General features: G+C 42.3%; 1 protein-coding gene across 3 annotated transcripts in view; it reads left to right on the top strand.

The window, feature by feature from the left end:
- LOC308280500 (sodium-driven chloride bicarbonate exchanger-like) overlaps positions 1 to 15998 on the top strand; it is a gene marked incomplete at both ends in the record, with an annotated part of 140212 nt that overhangs the window by 61025 nt on the left and 63189 nt on the right. For all 3 annotated transcript variants that reach the window (XM_080720786.1, XM_080720785.1, XM_080720784.1), the window contains 2 exons: positions 5721 to 5802; positions 14431 to 14574. In XM_080720786.1, coding sequence (XP_080576912.1) covers positions 5721 to 5802; positions 14431 to 14574 — 226 coding nt within the window. The remainder of the gene's footprint in view (positions 1 to 5720; positions 5803 to 14430; positions 14575 to 15998) is intronic.

The following is a 15998-nucleotide window of genomic DNA, read 5'->3' as shown; positions in this document are numbered from 1 at the left end:
GCTAAAACCTGTATGAAACCATATTATGGACCAATATTTATATAAAATATATATTTTGAAAAGCATGGTGGGGCCCCTTTAAGCATCTCTTGCAATAGAATAAACCAGCTCATATTTCTCCCTCCGCCATTGTCCTTTGCACAACACAACTGAAAACAAAACACTCCGACATATCTTCATTCATTAAATATTCATCAGCAAGGTAAACATGTGAAGTCCCCTCCCCCTCTCCTTTTTTCCTCTTTTGAGGTCAAAGCTATTTATAGAATCATGAACCATCCAGGAACGTGCTGGGCAGCATCTTTATGCACCCCCACACATATAGGGATGGGACCATATGAAGAATTCATATCACGATTATTGTGGTAAAAGAAATCGCGATTTACGATATTATCACGATAATCAAAATCCATTATCCTGGGGCGGAGCATTTGCCAAAAAATAGCCGATCTACAAGCTCACGTGACGCGTTGTGAACTTTTAGATCGGCTATTTTTTGGCAAAGACAATTGATAGAGAGTGATAAAAAAGACTGTATCAAGTACGTACCCGTAATTGCTGGACTATAAGCCGCTGCTTTTTCCCCATGTTTTGAACCCTGGGGCTTATACAACGGTGCGGCTTATATAGATATTTTTACAGCTAACGGCCAGTTAGTTAGTTTTACAATGGTCTTTAACAAGGATTTATATATAGATTTTTACAGCTAACGGCTAGTTAGTTAGTTTTACAATGGTCTTTAACAAGGATTTATATATAGATTTTTACAACTAACGGCCACCAGGGGTGCTCTAACGGGAAGCAGGAAGGACACCTGCGGCTTATATCCAGGTGTCGGCTTATAGTCCAGCAATTACGGTATATTAAGTACCTTTTACCAATTATAGAGGGTTCAAGTGGTAGCGGATATGCAGCTCGGCAAATAAAAGGTGAATTGATCCCAGTGCATGACGGAGGATGATATCACGATAAATTAAATCTCCCACGATACGATTATTGTGATTGTTTTCTATTACGATGTACGATAATATCGCTTATCGTCCCACCCCTACACACATACCGTAATTTCAACTCCAGGCTATTTATAAGACATAGCCGATCTACAAGCCCAACGTGTCACATGATCACATCCGCGACATGTTTCTGGGATTTTACATCAGCTAGATTTGGTACGCAACGCCATTCTTTGACAAAGTATAAATCGTAGCATCAGTTCATCCCACGTTCATCTCGTCTGGTGTGTGTGTGCTCCCACATGTGTGTGTGTGTGTGTGTGTGTGTGTGTGTGTGTGTGTGTGTGTGTGTGTGTGTGTGTGTGTGTGTGTGTGTGTGTGTGTGTGTGTGTGTGTGTGTGTGTGTGTGTGTGTGTGTGTGTGTGTGTGTGTGTGTGTGTGTGTGGACGTAGAAATCCTACTTAATTTATAGACTCCATAGCGGAATTGAAACTCTCAAAAGATCAGCAAAACCTTGACTCAGAAACGATGTTAAAAGATAATAGAAAATATTTATTTACAGCGCTGCCTGTAACAGTCACACACATGTACATACGTCCTACACCAAGACACGGACAAGACAGACTGACTTGCCCTCCCTCTCGCAGTTCATTATTAATTTGCAAAAAAAAAAACATCTCCTCCTTCTCTCTCCCTAGCTCATTAAATGCCAAAAACCTTATCTCATTCTCACAGCCATAAAACAAAGAGGCACTATGTGGCACCCTGACCTCCTTAAGTCGTTATCCTCCCTCTTCCCTACACACAGCTCAGTCTCAGGGTCAGCACATAGCAGTCAACAAGATATAATAATATATTTGATTAACTTCAGCGCTCGCTTACGTGGCTTAGTTCTTGTTTTATTACAAAATAAAATGAATAAAATCAATACATAAGCATGACTCATATCCAATATAATCATGCTCAGGGGGGGGGGGGGGGGGTCGTGAAAGTGCCTCTTTAAAAACTGTGATCCGGTGCCTTGTGTCACCATGGTAACAGTCGGGGAAAGTTAACTGTGTGTGTGTGTGTGTGTGTGTGTGTGTGTGTGTGTGTGTGTGTGTGTGTGTGTGTGTGTGTGTGTGTGTGTGTGTGTGTGTGTGTGTGTGTGTGTGTGTGTGTGTGTGTGTGTGTGTGTGTGTGTGTGTGTGTGTGTGTGTGTGTGTGTGTGTATAGATAGATAGATAGATAGATAGATAGATAGATAGCAAGATAGCAAGACGCACATGAGCACCCTCCCTGGCAAGGTCCTTGGAGGTCAGAGTCAGTACAACTATAGTTCCAGTTAAATAAGGCCACAGTCGTCCTAGGTTAGGAAGGTAGACCTTGTCAAGCGACCGCTGTGTGTCTCATTGTATAGCTTCAGAGCAGCAGGTACAAAAGACTTTCCCAGTATCCCTGTAACCTCAAAGACCCCTTGACCCCACTTGCAGTCCACGTCATTGTTTTTTTTTTCTTTTTTTTTCTATTGGACATTTCTAGACATTTTCTGCCTTGCATCTTGTGTTCTCCCCGCCCCCCAGTTAACTATGCCACTGTCTTGATTTGAGTTTCATTAACTTGATTGGGTTTGTCTGTGTATTTAAACCATGTTTCTTCTTACTCAGAAATACTCAGAACTCACAGCTAGCCAAGATTGTACCTTTTATTTTTTTTGTTTCTTTGGACTCGAGCCTTTTGTGATTTAGTTCCTTCAGTTCGATCTTTCTTTGGGTTTTCTTGCGCTTTCTTTGTATCATCTGAGCGTTTAGATTTACCCCTTATTTTTTGTCTGTTTGTGGATGAATGTTTGTTGGATGAATGTTTGTGAATGAACTGTTGCGAGTTTCCATTTCCAATACTGATCTTCTGGGATTACAACATTTTTGGGTGACTTTGACACATTCAGACAATATACACTTTATTTAATGCTCAGTCTCTGCACTTGAGTTGTCACCCCTTTTAGCACACTGAGGGTGGTTCTTTCAGCCTGACAGTGCTGTGAGTAAATGGGATTTATGGTTCTTTGAAGTGAGCCAGATCTCTGGGATCCGTTCCTTTCAAAGAGCTGTTCAAAAGACTGGCTCATTTTAGTTACTTGTCACTTCGTAGATTTTGATTATAATTACAAATAACTTCAACCCTATATACATTTTGTGAAGTTGGGGTCGCACATTGACGACTGAAAAAAGACAAATGCATCCTTAACCATTAAGTGATGTATTTATTTTAAGCATAGTTTGTGAAACCTGGCAACAGGCTATCTATGTATGCTGATCCATTTACAAAATGAATGTGTACAGACTAGAAACGGCTTTCCTTAGATTTCAAACTACGTTGATAAGACACAATGAAATTACGCTGCGCTACAGCCCGGCAACGGGCGGTATCCTTCCATTTACAAATGTGTACCAAAACACCTTTCCATAGCTTTTAAACTATGTTGATAAGCAGGCACTTGCACACATAGACATCAAAGGTGGCTTGATCCCCTGCCCTTTTATCTGTCTGTAAAAGTAAGTGCCCTCTCCAGACCACGCATGCAGTTTTTACTGTGGTGAAAGAAATGCAAATGCCCCGTTTCCATGCTATACCTGAAGGCAGCATTCAAGAGAATTGCCGTGTCCAAACTCTCCTGAACTTGAATGCAGTGTCTTTTGTTGAAAGAATTGCCCTCTCTGTATAGAAATCCATGCCGTTACGCCACATCAGTTTACAGTTTACAGTTTAGGCATTTAGCAGACGCTTTTAATCCAAAGCGACTTACAATAAGCAGATAATACATCACTATAATAAACAAGATAACATGTCAGAACATCAACAACAATATAACAAATGCATATGAATATCAATATATAAAAAAAAACAATATAATCACATCTCCAGTATTGACTTGATTATTTAGTGTGGTATCAAGTACTGAAAATAGCCGACCTCCAAGCTCACAACGTGTTGCGCTGTGTTGCATTGTGAGCTTGGAGGTCTGCTATTTTCAATATCTTCACCAAAAGGGCCTTTTAGAAATTTCAGCCTCTCTAACATTCTCTGCACGTCCCTGTTGATAAGACACAATATCAACAGGAATCCCAACAATTTAAATGCATTTTCTATATTATATTCAAAGCAATGTATGCTTTTTAAATATGATTTTTCAACTTCGAAATTGCACTGTAAATCAAGTGTGGGGTCACCAAAACATTTCCCCCATGATGAAAACGGGTTCCTGGTATAAAAGTTTGAGAAGCCCTTGGCTCCAAAAATGTGATAAACATTAAATTAAACGAATTACATATCCGAGTGGCTTGCTTGTATAGCTTCACTTCTTTCAGAATGATGTGCATGATGTAGCTTTCAAGTCGTTAAACTATTATTTTCACCACGTGGCTGGGGTTTCTTGACAAAAGCCACTTGTAATTATATCTTGACAATGTTCTCAGCCACATTACCCCATTTAGGCCTAGAATTATTTAATGCTTTAACCAGTGAAAAATAGCAGATATACAAGCTCACAGCGCGGCACCGAGTGCCGCGCTGCGAGCTTGTAGATCTGCTATTTTTGAAAAAGTCGTGAAAATGTGTGCAAATCTTTGAATATTTTCAAAGTGAACTTTGTAACTCAAATTTTGCTTCTGGGTGGTCCCTGGAACTAGATATTTTGAAATGGGGGGTCTGTGGCCAAATAAATATCATTTTGGGGGTCCTTCACATGAAAAGGTTTGAGCACCACTGACATAGTAGTCTCTCAAGAACAGACTTACTGAGCTCCAGTTAAGTGAAAAGGACCTTTTCTTTGACGATGGCTAAGCCAGATTGCTGACATAGAAACATAGGTTTTTTCCAAAAATCTTAGAAGGATTCAAAAGACACTTATAGAATTGGGTCAAAATTCAAATTTTCACGATTTTTCAAAAATAGCAGATCTACAAGCTCGCAGCGCGGCACTCGGTATATCTGCTATTTTTTTATATTTAAAGCATAAAATATTGCGTCATAATGTGTTCAGGCCTAAATGGGTCAAAGTAACTTCAACTTCTAGCTACATTAAATGTAGTAAATTTTAGTAAGTGACTTTCAGCTGGCTACTTATTCTGGAAGAGAGCTTTTAGTGGAGCTCAGTTAGCCTACTTTTTTTATGAAGATTAACTTGTAGTTTATCTGCTATTTCTTTTTTAAAGTAGCTTAAAATGTCCAACACTGTAATCTACTTCCCATGTATACAGGGTATGGCAGGGGTATGCAGCTGCCATACCCTGGTTCCAGGGGGGAAATAAAAGTTACTTTTGAATATAAACCTGTGAATGTCTCTTTGTCTATCTGTGCTGGTTATTATGTTGTTAAATTACAGTAAAATAACTACAAATGCAACATTTAACACAATGGTCCCTTTAACAAGGTATTATAATTATATTCTCCACACTTGTATTCTCCCCATCTTGACAAAATGGTATATTCCCAGGTCTCCGCAGGTCAGCTGCACAGGTGCAATGCATTATTGTTAATTGTGGCACGTTTACTAACATGCCAAGTTTAGCTGCACTTGAACAACCATATACAGCCCAAGAAACCATAGAAACCCAGGGGGAAAAGGACAAAACCTGTTTTGCTGAACTGACACCACTGCCTGTATAAATTGACATCAAAGTAACCAAGTTCTCTCTCTCTCTCTCTCTCTCTCTCTCTCTCTCTCTCTCTCTCTCTCTCTCTCTCTCTCTCTCTCTCTCTCTCTCTCTCTGTGTGCATGCCTTGTAGAGGACAGATGAGGAGGTGGTGGTGGACCGCGGGGGGACACGCTCCATGCTCAACACCAACTTCGAGAAGGAAGAGCTAGAAGGTAAACACTGACAAATCCAATGTTTGTACAGCGTGCTGCTTTCCACATTAAATGTCCAGAGAGCAGTGGTGGAAATGTGTATTTACTCAAGCATTGTACAGTCCTTAAACCACTTAAACCTTCTAGGTTACTGGTTCCAAAACATTGGGTCAGAACCCATTTGTAGGTCACGGGCAAAAAAAACTTGCCCTTGGCGAATATGGTTCTGGCCCCGCTCTATAGACCCTATTCACAGCCCGCCCACGCATGCGCACTCAGCGAATTTCTCAGCAACTTCCTGGTGCTGACGTCAGCTTTGGAGGGTAAAATAACCGAAAATAACATAGAAATAGCTGGACTTAAAGCCAACAAATCATTATTTCGAACGGTAAAGTAAATTATGCCTATTACTATCTTGTGTTCTTGATCATGCTAGCCGTATTTTATACACTAGAAGCTGGGCCGCCCTTCGGGCGGCCCAGCGTCTAGTCGGCGACCTGGCCAACTCGGAACAATGTAAATAGGGAATGAATGCCCCGCCCTTTAATGCAAACCCCATTATACCTGTTTTCATAGGACCCGTTTTGACCATCTGTCTGCCTGTGTCCATTTATGCCCATATATGGAGATATCTGTATCTGTCTGTCTGTCTGTCTGTCGGCGTCCATTTTATGTCCATATATGGAGATCACTGCAGTTATAGTTCTGGGTCCATTTTATGCCCATATATGGAGATATCTGTCTATCTGCGTCCATTTTATGCCCATATATGGAGTATCTGTCTGTACCTCCAACTGTGTTGCAGACACAGTGCCGGTTCCCCCTTTAATGCAAACCTCATTATACCTGTTGTCATAGGACCCGTTTTGAACATCTGTTTGCCTGTGTCCATTTATGCCCATATATGGAGATATCTGTATCTGTCTGTCTGCGTCCATTTTATGCCCATATATGGAGATCTTTGACCATCTGTTTGCCTCTGTCCATTTATGTCCATATATGGAGATATCTGTATCTGTCTGTCTGCAATCCATTTTATGCCCATATATGGGGGCATTCATTTTATGCCCATATATGGAGAACGCGCGTGCCCGTGGGACGAACGGTTCTCGAGATACGCGGATTACATACATACATACACACTCACAGAGATTTTTTGTTGACTCATGTGGCGTACGTCATTTTATGCCCATATATGGAGAACGCGCGTGCCGGTGGGACGAACGGTTCTCGAGATACGCGGATTACATACATACATACACACTCACAGAGATTTTTTGTTGACTCAAGTGGCGTACGTGATGTCAGAGCCTTTTATGAAGTGATGTCACAATGAGTCAGAGCTTTCGCCGATTTCCTCCGGAACAGCCTGATGTCAACAATCAACCCCGCATAAGGAGATTCCGAACGTTTCGCGCCGGTTCGGGAAAACCGCGCGTCGGGTCGGGTCGAGACCCGGCACTGCACTCTGTGCCGCGGCGGGGAACGCGCGTGCCGAAGCTGAAGCCGGTGGGACGAACGGTTCTCGAGATACGCGGATTACAAACAAACAAACAAACAAACAAACAGACAGAGATTTGTCGCATTTATAGATAGATTACTATTCGGAAATTGATTACAATTGCGATTTCTGTGTTAACTCAATGGGATATTAGTAGTTTTTCCCCTGCTACCGTGACGTCAGCGCCAGGAAGTTGCGTAACGTGAATTCGGTCAATTAGCCCTATTCACGCCCCGCCCACTCAGCAACTTCCTGGTGCTGAAGTCACGTTTTGAAGGGTAAAACCCTGCTAAAAGCCCATAGAGTTAACACAGAAATTGCAAATTTAATGCAATTTCCGAATAGTACAGTATAAAATATGGCTAGCATGATCAAGAACACAAGATAGTAAAAGGCACAAAGCATTATAATTTACTTTACCGTTCGAAATAATGATTTGTTGGCTTTAAGTCCAGCAATTTCTGTGTTATTTTACCCTTCTAAACTGACGTCAGCACCAGGAAGTTGCTGAGAAATTTGCTGAGTGGGCGGGCCGTGAATAGGGCTTATAGTGAATCCATTTCCTCTCCCCCAAAATCAGGGGGAACCAATCAGGGCCCAGCATTGGTCTGGTCTAACCAATCGTGTCCAGAGCCATTTTTTTTATCCCACCCCTTGGAATTGAAAATTCTGCCCGCGAGTCCAGACTAATATCGGATACGCAGTGAGGAATTAGTATGAGCAACACCAGGCTAACATTTTTATGGGTCCCTTAAAAAAAGAACATTATTCTCCCCAAAAGCAAAGATTTTCATGAATTTTTAAGTAATATCATTAATAAATATAATAAAAATCTAAGAAATTCCATAAATTAGAAAACAAATTTCGTGCCGCGTTGTGAGCTTGTAGATCTGCTGTTTTCACTAGTTTGGGTCCCGTGCAAACGTCTAATTTGTCTTTTGGGTCGCGGGCTAAACGGTTTGGGAACCACTGCTCTAGACCAGGGGTCTTCAACGTTTTCAGGCCAAGGACCCCTTAGCTGAGAGAGAGATGAAGCAGGGACCCCCACTACATAACGTAAAAAATTGTGTTGCAGATTTAAAATGTTCATGGATTTCTTATACAGCTTAGACTTGTTTGACAGCACTATCATCTGTTTGGTTGATTGAAGAAGACTTTATTAGAAGTTTGCATAGGAAAAGGTACAGTTTCATGACGGTACAGTTCTCTGGTACAAGGTCAACTAAAAGGAGATCCTAAGCATATGGCATATTTGCACAGGAAACCATTAAAGTATCTCATAACATTGAACGACAGACGGATAGAACACAGTACTATGCAGTAGATATAGTCAGAAAGAAAAAGGAAAATAAAATAACAGTGCAAAAAATATATACAGTAGAAAATTACAAATAAGGGGAGGGCAAGGCTGGGCTAGGTATGTTACGAACGGCTGCCGCCTGTAAGTGGTTTTTCAGGGCGATTTTAAAGGATGTTAGGGATCTGCACTCCTTTAAGGCCTTCGGTAAGGAGTTCCACATTTTTGTGGTATAGCAGAAGAACGAGTTTGACCCTTTCTTTGAGGTGACTCTGGGTTGAACGTGATCTGTGGCGCTGCCTCTGGTGTTGTAATTGTGGACGTATTTTGCCAGGTACATGGGTATTGGGTATCGTAGTGGTGTAGTGTATCTTGTACACCAGGCCCATTGCAAGTTGCTGTACTCTGTCATCTACTCTGAGCCACCCCACTCTTTGCGCCCACACACATCCAACACACATGCTGTGCAGCTAATTCTGTACACAGAACTGAGCATTAGGCTGTTTATACATTTGTTGTGTTGACTCAATGTCGAACGCCTTTATTCACAGATGCTCTATGCAACAGCTCTTCCAACATTGCAGGCAGTGACATTTCTGTACAGCTATCTCACCATTGTGGATAAAAATATGAAATAAGATTAGAAGTTAAAAATCAAATACAAATAGCAAACAGTAATACAATAGCACATATTAACAATGGTGTAAATAGTATGTAGTAGATATGATTTGATTTAGCACAATGTAAAAACAAAAAAAGGTTACACAAAAAATATATATATTAATATGAATAATGTTTATGAATGGCTGTCTATAAAAAGTGTCTTATTATTATTATAAAACATAACCCTCTATGAAAGTATGTTTTATTTGCCAGGCAAACTTTTCATAAGCCACTGTGGGACCTGTTATGTGTTGTCATACTCTTCTCGGCTGAGATGATGCTAGCATCTCAAGGACTATTGGTAGTTACCATGGGTACCATTGTTAGGTGATGGTCTGGCATCTTCAGACATCTGTGCTGTCTGTCAGCCTGTCTGTCGGTCATATTTCATTTTTCACACGCGCGCGCACGCACTCTCTCTCTCTCGCTCTTTCTCTTGACCCTTTTCATATTCATTAGCGACTAAAGCATTAGTGTGCACATAGAGACCCAACGCTCACACATACTGCACATACAGTATACATACAGTCTTCCGGGTCACACACATGACTGCATGTATTTTGTGCGTTGAAAGATTGAATGCCATCGAGACACAGCGCCGAAACAGAGAGAGAGAGAGGGAGAGGGAGAGAGAGAGGGATCAGGGACGTGCTGGCCATTGGGAAAAGTGGGACAACTCCCGAACGGCCGGTTCATTCCCGGCCGGTCCAGGCCGGCCATTAGGAAAAAATTTACAAATAAAATGTCGGCCTTCGTTCCATTTTGGGGGCTGGGCGGGCAACAAAGTAAATCGTCACTGTCGGGCAGAAACCTTGTCCAAGTTGCGAGGCGAGGCGTTGTGTGCTTGTAGATCGGCTGTTTTCACTAGTTTAAATCATTTTTAAAATGATAAATACAAAACAAACGGTTTACAAGGTTTCCACCCAACAACGACGAAATATAACTCATGTAATTGGCCCACTTGTCACTTGTCATGATCTGAAATGGCAAATCTTTGAGTATAGCAGCAGCACTATAGAGAGAGATCTCTCTCTATAGCGCGCAATGAGGGCCTCTCCAACTCTTTTTCCCGGGCTGAATGAGGGGCCCAGCACGTCCCTGAGAGGGAGAGAGATTCCATGACGTCAGAGGGTACTCGGGCCTTGAGGGATGTGAGCTATTTTCATTGAGACCCTCCCCCCATTCTCAAACTTTAAAACCCAGCTGCTGGGTCCTTGTGTATGTTCTAGTCAGGCACATCCCCGTCCGTCCTGTATTATTCCTGTCTATTCAAATGTGCTTTTTTTCATTGGGTTGTCTGCAAGAACTAATCAGGTTAGAATGAGCTAAATCAGTAAGTAGTAGGCCTTTCACAATTATGACATAATCGTCGAATCGCAATTATTTGACATAATCGCAATCGTTTTGTCATAATCGTCATGACCGTTTCCACATTGAGAAATGTTCATGTATTTTCAGACATTTAAAAAAATTGTGGAAATAGCAGATCTACAAGCTCACAACGCGTCGTTGTGAGCTTGTAGATCGGCTATTTCCACTATCAATGTTATTTTTTAACTATAAAGTTGGTCAAATCTTGTATATTTAGTTACGTGTCATATCTGCCATATGCAACTTCAAAGCCTACAAGCCAAACAGAAATGTAATTGTCAACGACAAAAACACAATTGAATCGTTAATCGTAATTATTTTAGTGACAATTAATCGTCATGTAAAAAGTCATAATCGGCACAGCCCTAAATCAGTAGACTTTTGCCTCTTTTGTACTGCTGGCCATTCATTTTTACATGGTAACTGGAAATTGCTCTTGCGGCGAAATGATATTCACTACAAAAACTGCCAATGCATTTCAAGTTTTCTCTCTCCGTTAACCACTCTGATTGGTGGTTGAGGGGTGGTAAACGGGCCTGTATGTTTTCAGTCGACTTGATGAAGTTTGCATTACAATCACGCTGTGCTTATTTGGCAGCGTGGATAAAGGTTATGTCTTGTAGGAGCCGGTAACAACTATGCATCAAGCGTTCATTTGCGTCGGTTTGCCCTCTTTTCTACCATTACTGACAAAACTGCGGCTATTTCTCGACGCGTTCCTCGACAGCTTCTCTTCCCGTCCGGCGCTAATGGACGCGCTCAAGCCAAGATTGAACTCGGCAGCACGCTGTATGGATCCATTGGTGTCCCATTACGCCGGTTGCCGGACACTGTGTCCTTCTGTGTTGTGAGTTATAGAGGCAGACAAAGTAGTAGTAGTCTTGTCTGAGGAAGGCACACATTTGCCGAAGGCTAGCAGCAGCCAAACGCGCCCAGAGTCTGTTCGCATTACCTTCATGTATGGCCCCAATGGATGTAGGCACTCACGCAATTGTTTGCACCCATGCATGCACACACGCTCCTGAATACACGCATGCACACACTCACTCACTCTCGCACACACGCACACTCACACACACACACACACACACACGCATGCATGCACTCAACACATTCATGCGCGTGCACAGACTGCACGCACGCACGCACGCACGCACACACACTCTCTCTCTCTCTCTCTCTCTCTCTCTCTCTCTCTCTCTCTCTCTCTCTCTCTCTCTCTCTCTCTCTCTCTCTCTCTCTCTCTCTCTCTCACACACACACTCTCTCACACTCATATGCACTCACACATACAAACTGAGATACTGTATTCTGTTTTATATAAATACATGCACAGATTGCACACACTCTCTTTCTTTCTCTCTCAATTCAAGGGGCTATATTGGCATGAGAAAATATTCACTCACTCTCTCTCTTAATTGCCATATATTAGCATTAAAATGGGATCAGCAGGTCACAGGACAATGTTCATTTGTGGTCAAAATCCTATAGGAAACAGCTAGTGACATTTAATGCCATTTACTTTTTGATTAAATCATTTGAAAATGAAAAGATGCACCCCGATTATCTGCAGTATCGGTACACATGAAAATGGGTATATAATATATCATCACTGTCGAGCAGAATCTATCGGCTATCTCCAAGTTTCAATTGTGTACGTTTTATCACACACACACACACACTCTCTCTCACACTCATATGCACTCACACATACAAACTGAGATACTGTATTCTGTTTTATATAAATACATGCACAGATTGCACACACTCTCTTTCTTTCTCTCTCTCTCTCAATTCAAGGGGCTATATTGGCATGAGAAAATATTCACTCACTCTCTCTCTTAATTGCCATATATTAGCATTAAAATGGGATCAGCAGGTCACAGGACAATGTTAATTTGTGGTCAAAATCCTATAGGAAACAGCTAGTGACATTTAATGCCATTTACTTTTTGATTAAATCATTTGAAAATGAAAAGATGCACCCCGATTATCTGCAGTATCGGTACACATGAAAATGGGTATATAATATATCATCACTGTCGGGCAGAATCTATCGGCTATCTCCAAGTTTCAATTGTGTACGTTTTATCGTAAAGTAAAGTCCTGCTTCATCATACAAGACTGTAGCACAACACTAGTGAAAATAGCCGATCTACAAGCACACAACGGGCGTTGTGTGCTTGTAGATCGGCCATTTTCACTATTTTAAATCATTTTTCAAATGAACGCAAAACGAACGGTCTTGGACATACGAGGTTTCCACCCGACAGAGACAATATATTTATATTACAGTTTACAGTTTAGGCATTTAGCAGACGCTTTTAATCCAAAGCGACTTACAATAAGCAGGTAATACACATCACTATAATAAGCAAGATAATATGTCGGTACATTAACAACAATATAAAAAATGCATAGGAATATCAATCTAGAAAAAACAATAACATAGGTAGACCACGCACCTAATCAGTAAAAAACCTCTAAAACCTAAAAATGCTATCTAGCTTCATGTATGGTCATTGAGGGAAGGGGGAGTGCTACAGTAGTGCTATGGGTTTAGGTGGAGTCTGAAGAGGTGCGTCTTCAGTCCACGGCGGAAGCTAGGGAGTGAGACTGTAGTTCTAAGTGCGACAGGGAGTTTATTCCACAGTTTGGGGACCAGAAGGGCAAATTGTCTAGGACGAGTGGATTTTTGTCCTGGGTTTTTTAGCGAGGGTTCTGTCAGCATCCCTGTGTTGGCTGATCTGAGTGAACAGGTGGGGTTGTACCATACCTTTGGCTGCTTTGAAGGTCAGCATCAGTGTTTTGTATTCAGTGCGGGCCGCAACCAGGAGCTTGTGGAGGGAGCGGAGATGGGGGAGACATGTGAGAACTTTGGCTGGTTGAAGACGTCTTCAACCAGATATTCATATATTAAAGATTCATATATTAAAGATATTCTTCATATTCATATACTAATTAACTCATGGGATGCCCACGAGGTGTCTACACGCCAATCTCTTTGATGTCTCTGGAGGCCCACGACGCGTTGACGTGTTTACTGTATTTACAGTATTAACTTTAAATCTCACCGTTAGGTTGGGGCTACGCATGGATGTAGCCCATTACCCGCTAGTCGCTTCGAGTCGACGCTGAGAGCATCGCGCGGCCGTTTTTCTCCATATACTCCAATGCATTTCCCCATCTTTAACGCCCTTTATCTCTGATGTTTGTTTTATGGCTAAAACTGTGGCGGGGTGCTGCAAAATGTCCAAATTTTGATCGGCAATGAACAGTTATGATCAACACTGGTCCATACAGAAAGTTACACAACAACATCCTCTCTGCGCTCATGTGACCAAGTGACGTCATATGACGCATGCATTGACGCAGCAGGGCCGGATTCAATAGAATGGTGGTGGGCCTGGACAGCGAGAGGGGATAAATGGGGCTCAATCCAGGGGCACCCGATGTGTTAAATGCCAGGCCCGAGTTTCCCGTGTTATTTCAGTACCCCCAGACTGAGTTTCCAGAGTTTTCCCGTAAAAAAAAAAAAAAAAGGCATGATCGCAATCGCGAAATTGCATGTTTAGCCCCAGAACAAACACATCTTTCAAAATGGCAGCCATCTTTGTTTACATTTGAAGACTTTGAAGGCTTCTAATATCTATGGTGCATGATCTAGGCATGGGCATGCACGATCCGTGCACTAAAAATGTATCCGTGCACTAGAAATTTAGGAACGTGGCAGTGAGGAACTTGGGGGCCATTTTGAAAAGGCAATGAATGAGTGTTAAAGATATTCTTTTACGTTTCGTCCATGTTGTCTCTCCAGGGCACCGCACGCTATACATCGGCGTCCACGTGCCCTTGGGCAGGAAGTCGCACCGACGTCACCGTCACCATGGACACAGACACAGGAAGCGGTCCAAGGAGAGGGACTCCGGCGTGGACGACGGACGAGAATCCCCCTCCCACAGTAAGTCTCCAGTGACGTGCTGGACCGGGGGCTAAATATGGTACTTACTCCCCTCCGCAATGCCCCACTTCCCAGTCCCCCATCCAGGGGCGTCACCAGGGGGGTGAAAGTGGGACTGAGTTACCAGGGCCCAAGGTGGAGGGGCCTGGAATTATTTTATACTTTAGCTATTGAAAAATAGCAGATATACAAGCTCACAGGCTCACTGCGATCTTGTAGATCTGCTATTTTTGAAAAGTCGTGAGAATGTGTGAAAACCTTCGAATATATGTATTCTTTTAAGCGAACATTTAAGGTGGAGGGGCCTTAATTATTTTATCCTTTAGCTATTAAAAAATAGCAGATATACAAGCTCACAGGCTCACTGCGAGCTTGTAGATCTGCTATTTTCGAAAAGTCGTGAGAGTGTGTGCAAATCTTTGAATATATGTATTGTTTTAAAGCGAACATTTGCAACTCAAATTTTGCTTCTGGGTGGTCCCTCGAACGAAATGTTTTGAGATGGGGGTCCGTGGCCAAATACATATCATTTTGGGGGTCCTTCACATGAAAAAGTTTGAGCACCACTGACATAGAGACATAGAGGTTTTTCAAAAAACCTTAGAAGGATTTGAAATATGCAAAGACTTTGCACACATGTTCACGATTTTTCCAAAATAGCAGATCTACAAGCTCGCAGCGCGGCACCGAGTGCCACACTGCGAGCTTGTACATCTGCTATTTTTCAATAGTCAAAGCACAAAATGCGAGTGGATCCTTGTACCCAGGGCCCAGAATGTTGGTGCGTGCGACACCCCTGCTTTCTTCCCTCCGCAAAATGCCCCACTTCCCACTCCCCCATCAGTCACAGCCGTACCGTTTTAGATGACTTCATGAACCTTATTGCTCCCCGAGGGGAAACTCAAGCTTTTAGATGAGTTCCCCCGGTTGAAACCACAGCCTTCTTCCACTGCCGGCCACAGAGCTGCTCGGATGGAGAGGTCCAACGATGGGTGCCTTGCTCGAAGGTACAGTAAACGGTTGCTCGGTGTTCAGAGAAAGGAGGTAGATTTCACATTATTATGCAGTAAATCTGTAGTCTGCCAGGGATAGGGAATTGAAGCTGGGGGGACCTGGGGATACGAGCTTGCTTCTCTGTGATCTTTGTGAGTGGTGCATGACTAATAACGGTTACATGATGATTTTTTTCTGTGTACAGAAATGACTGGTGTGCTGTAAAGAAAAGCACGTCGTTATTTATAGTATTGCCACCACATTGTCGTTGTCGGGTGGACACCTTGTATGTCCAAAACCGTTTGTTTTGCATTTGTCATTTAAAAAATGATTTAAACTAGTGAAAACAGCAGATCTACAAGCAAACAACGGCTCGCACCGCGAGGCGTTGTGTGCTTGTATATCGGCTGTTTTCACTACTTTTGTGCGAC

Source organism: Nannobrachium achirus (genome assembly GCF_963921795.1).
Source record: "Nannobrachium achirus genome assembly, chromosome: 24".
Classification (NCBI taxonomy): domain Eukaryota; kingdom Metazoa; phylum Chordata; class Actinopteri; order Myctophiformes; family Myctophidae; genus Nannobrachium; species Nannobrachium achirus.
The sequence above is the reverse complement of the archived record's forward strand: the minus strand, read 5'-3'. Positions and strand labels throughout refer to the sequence as shown.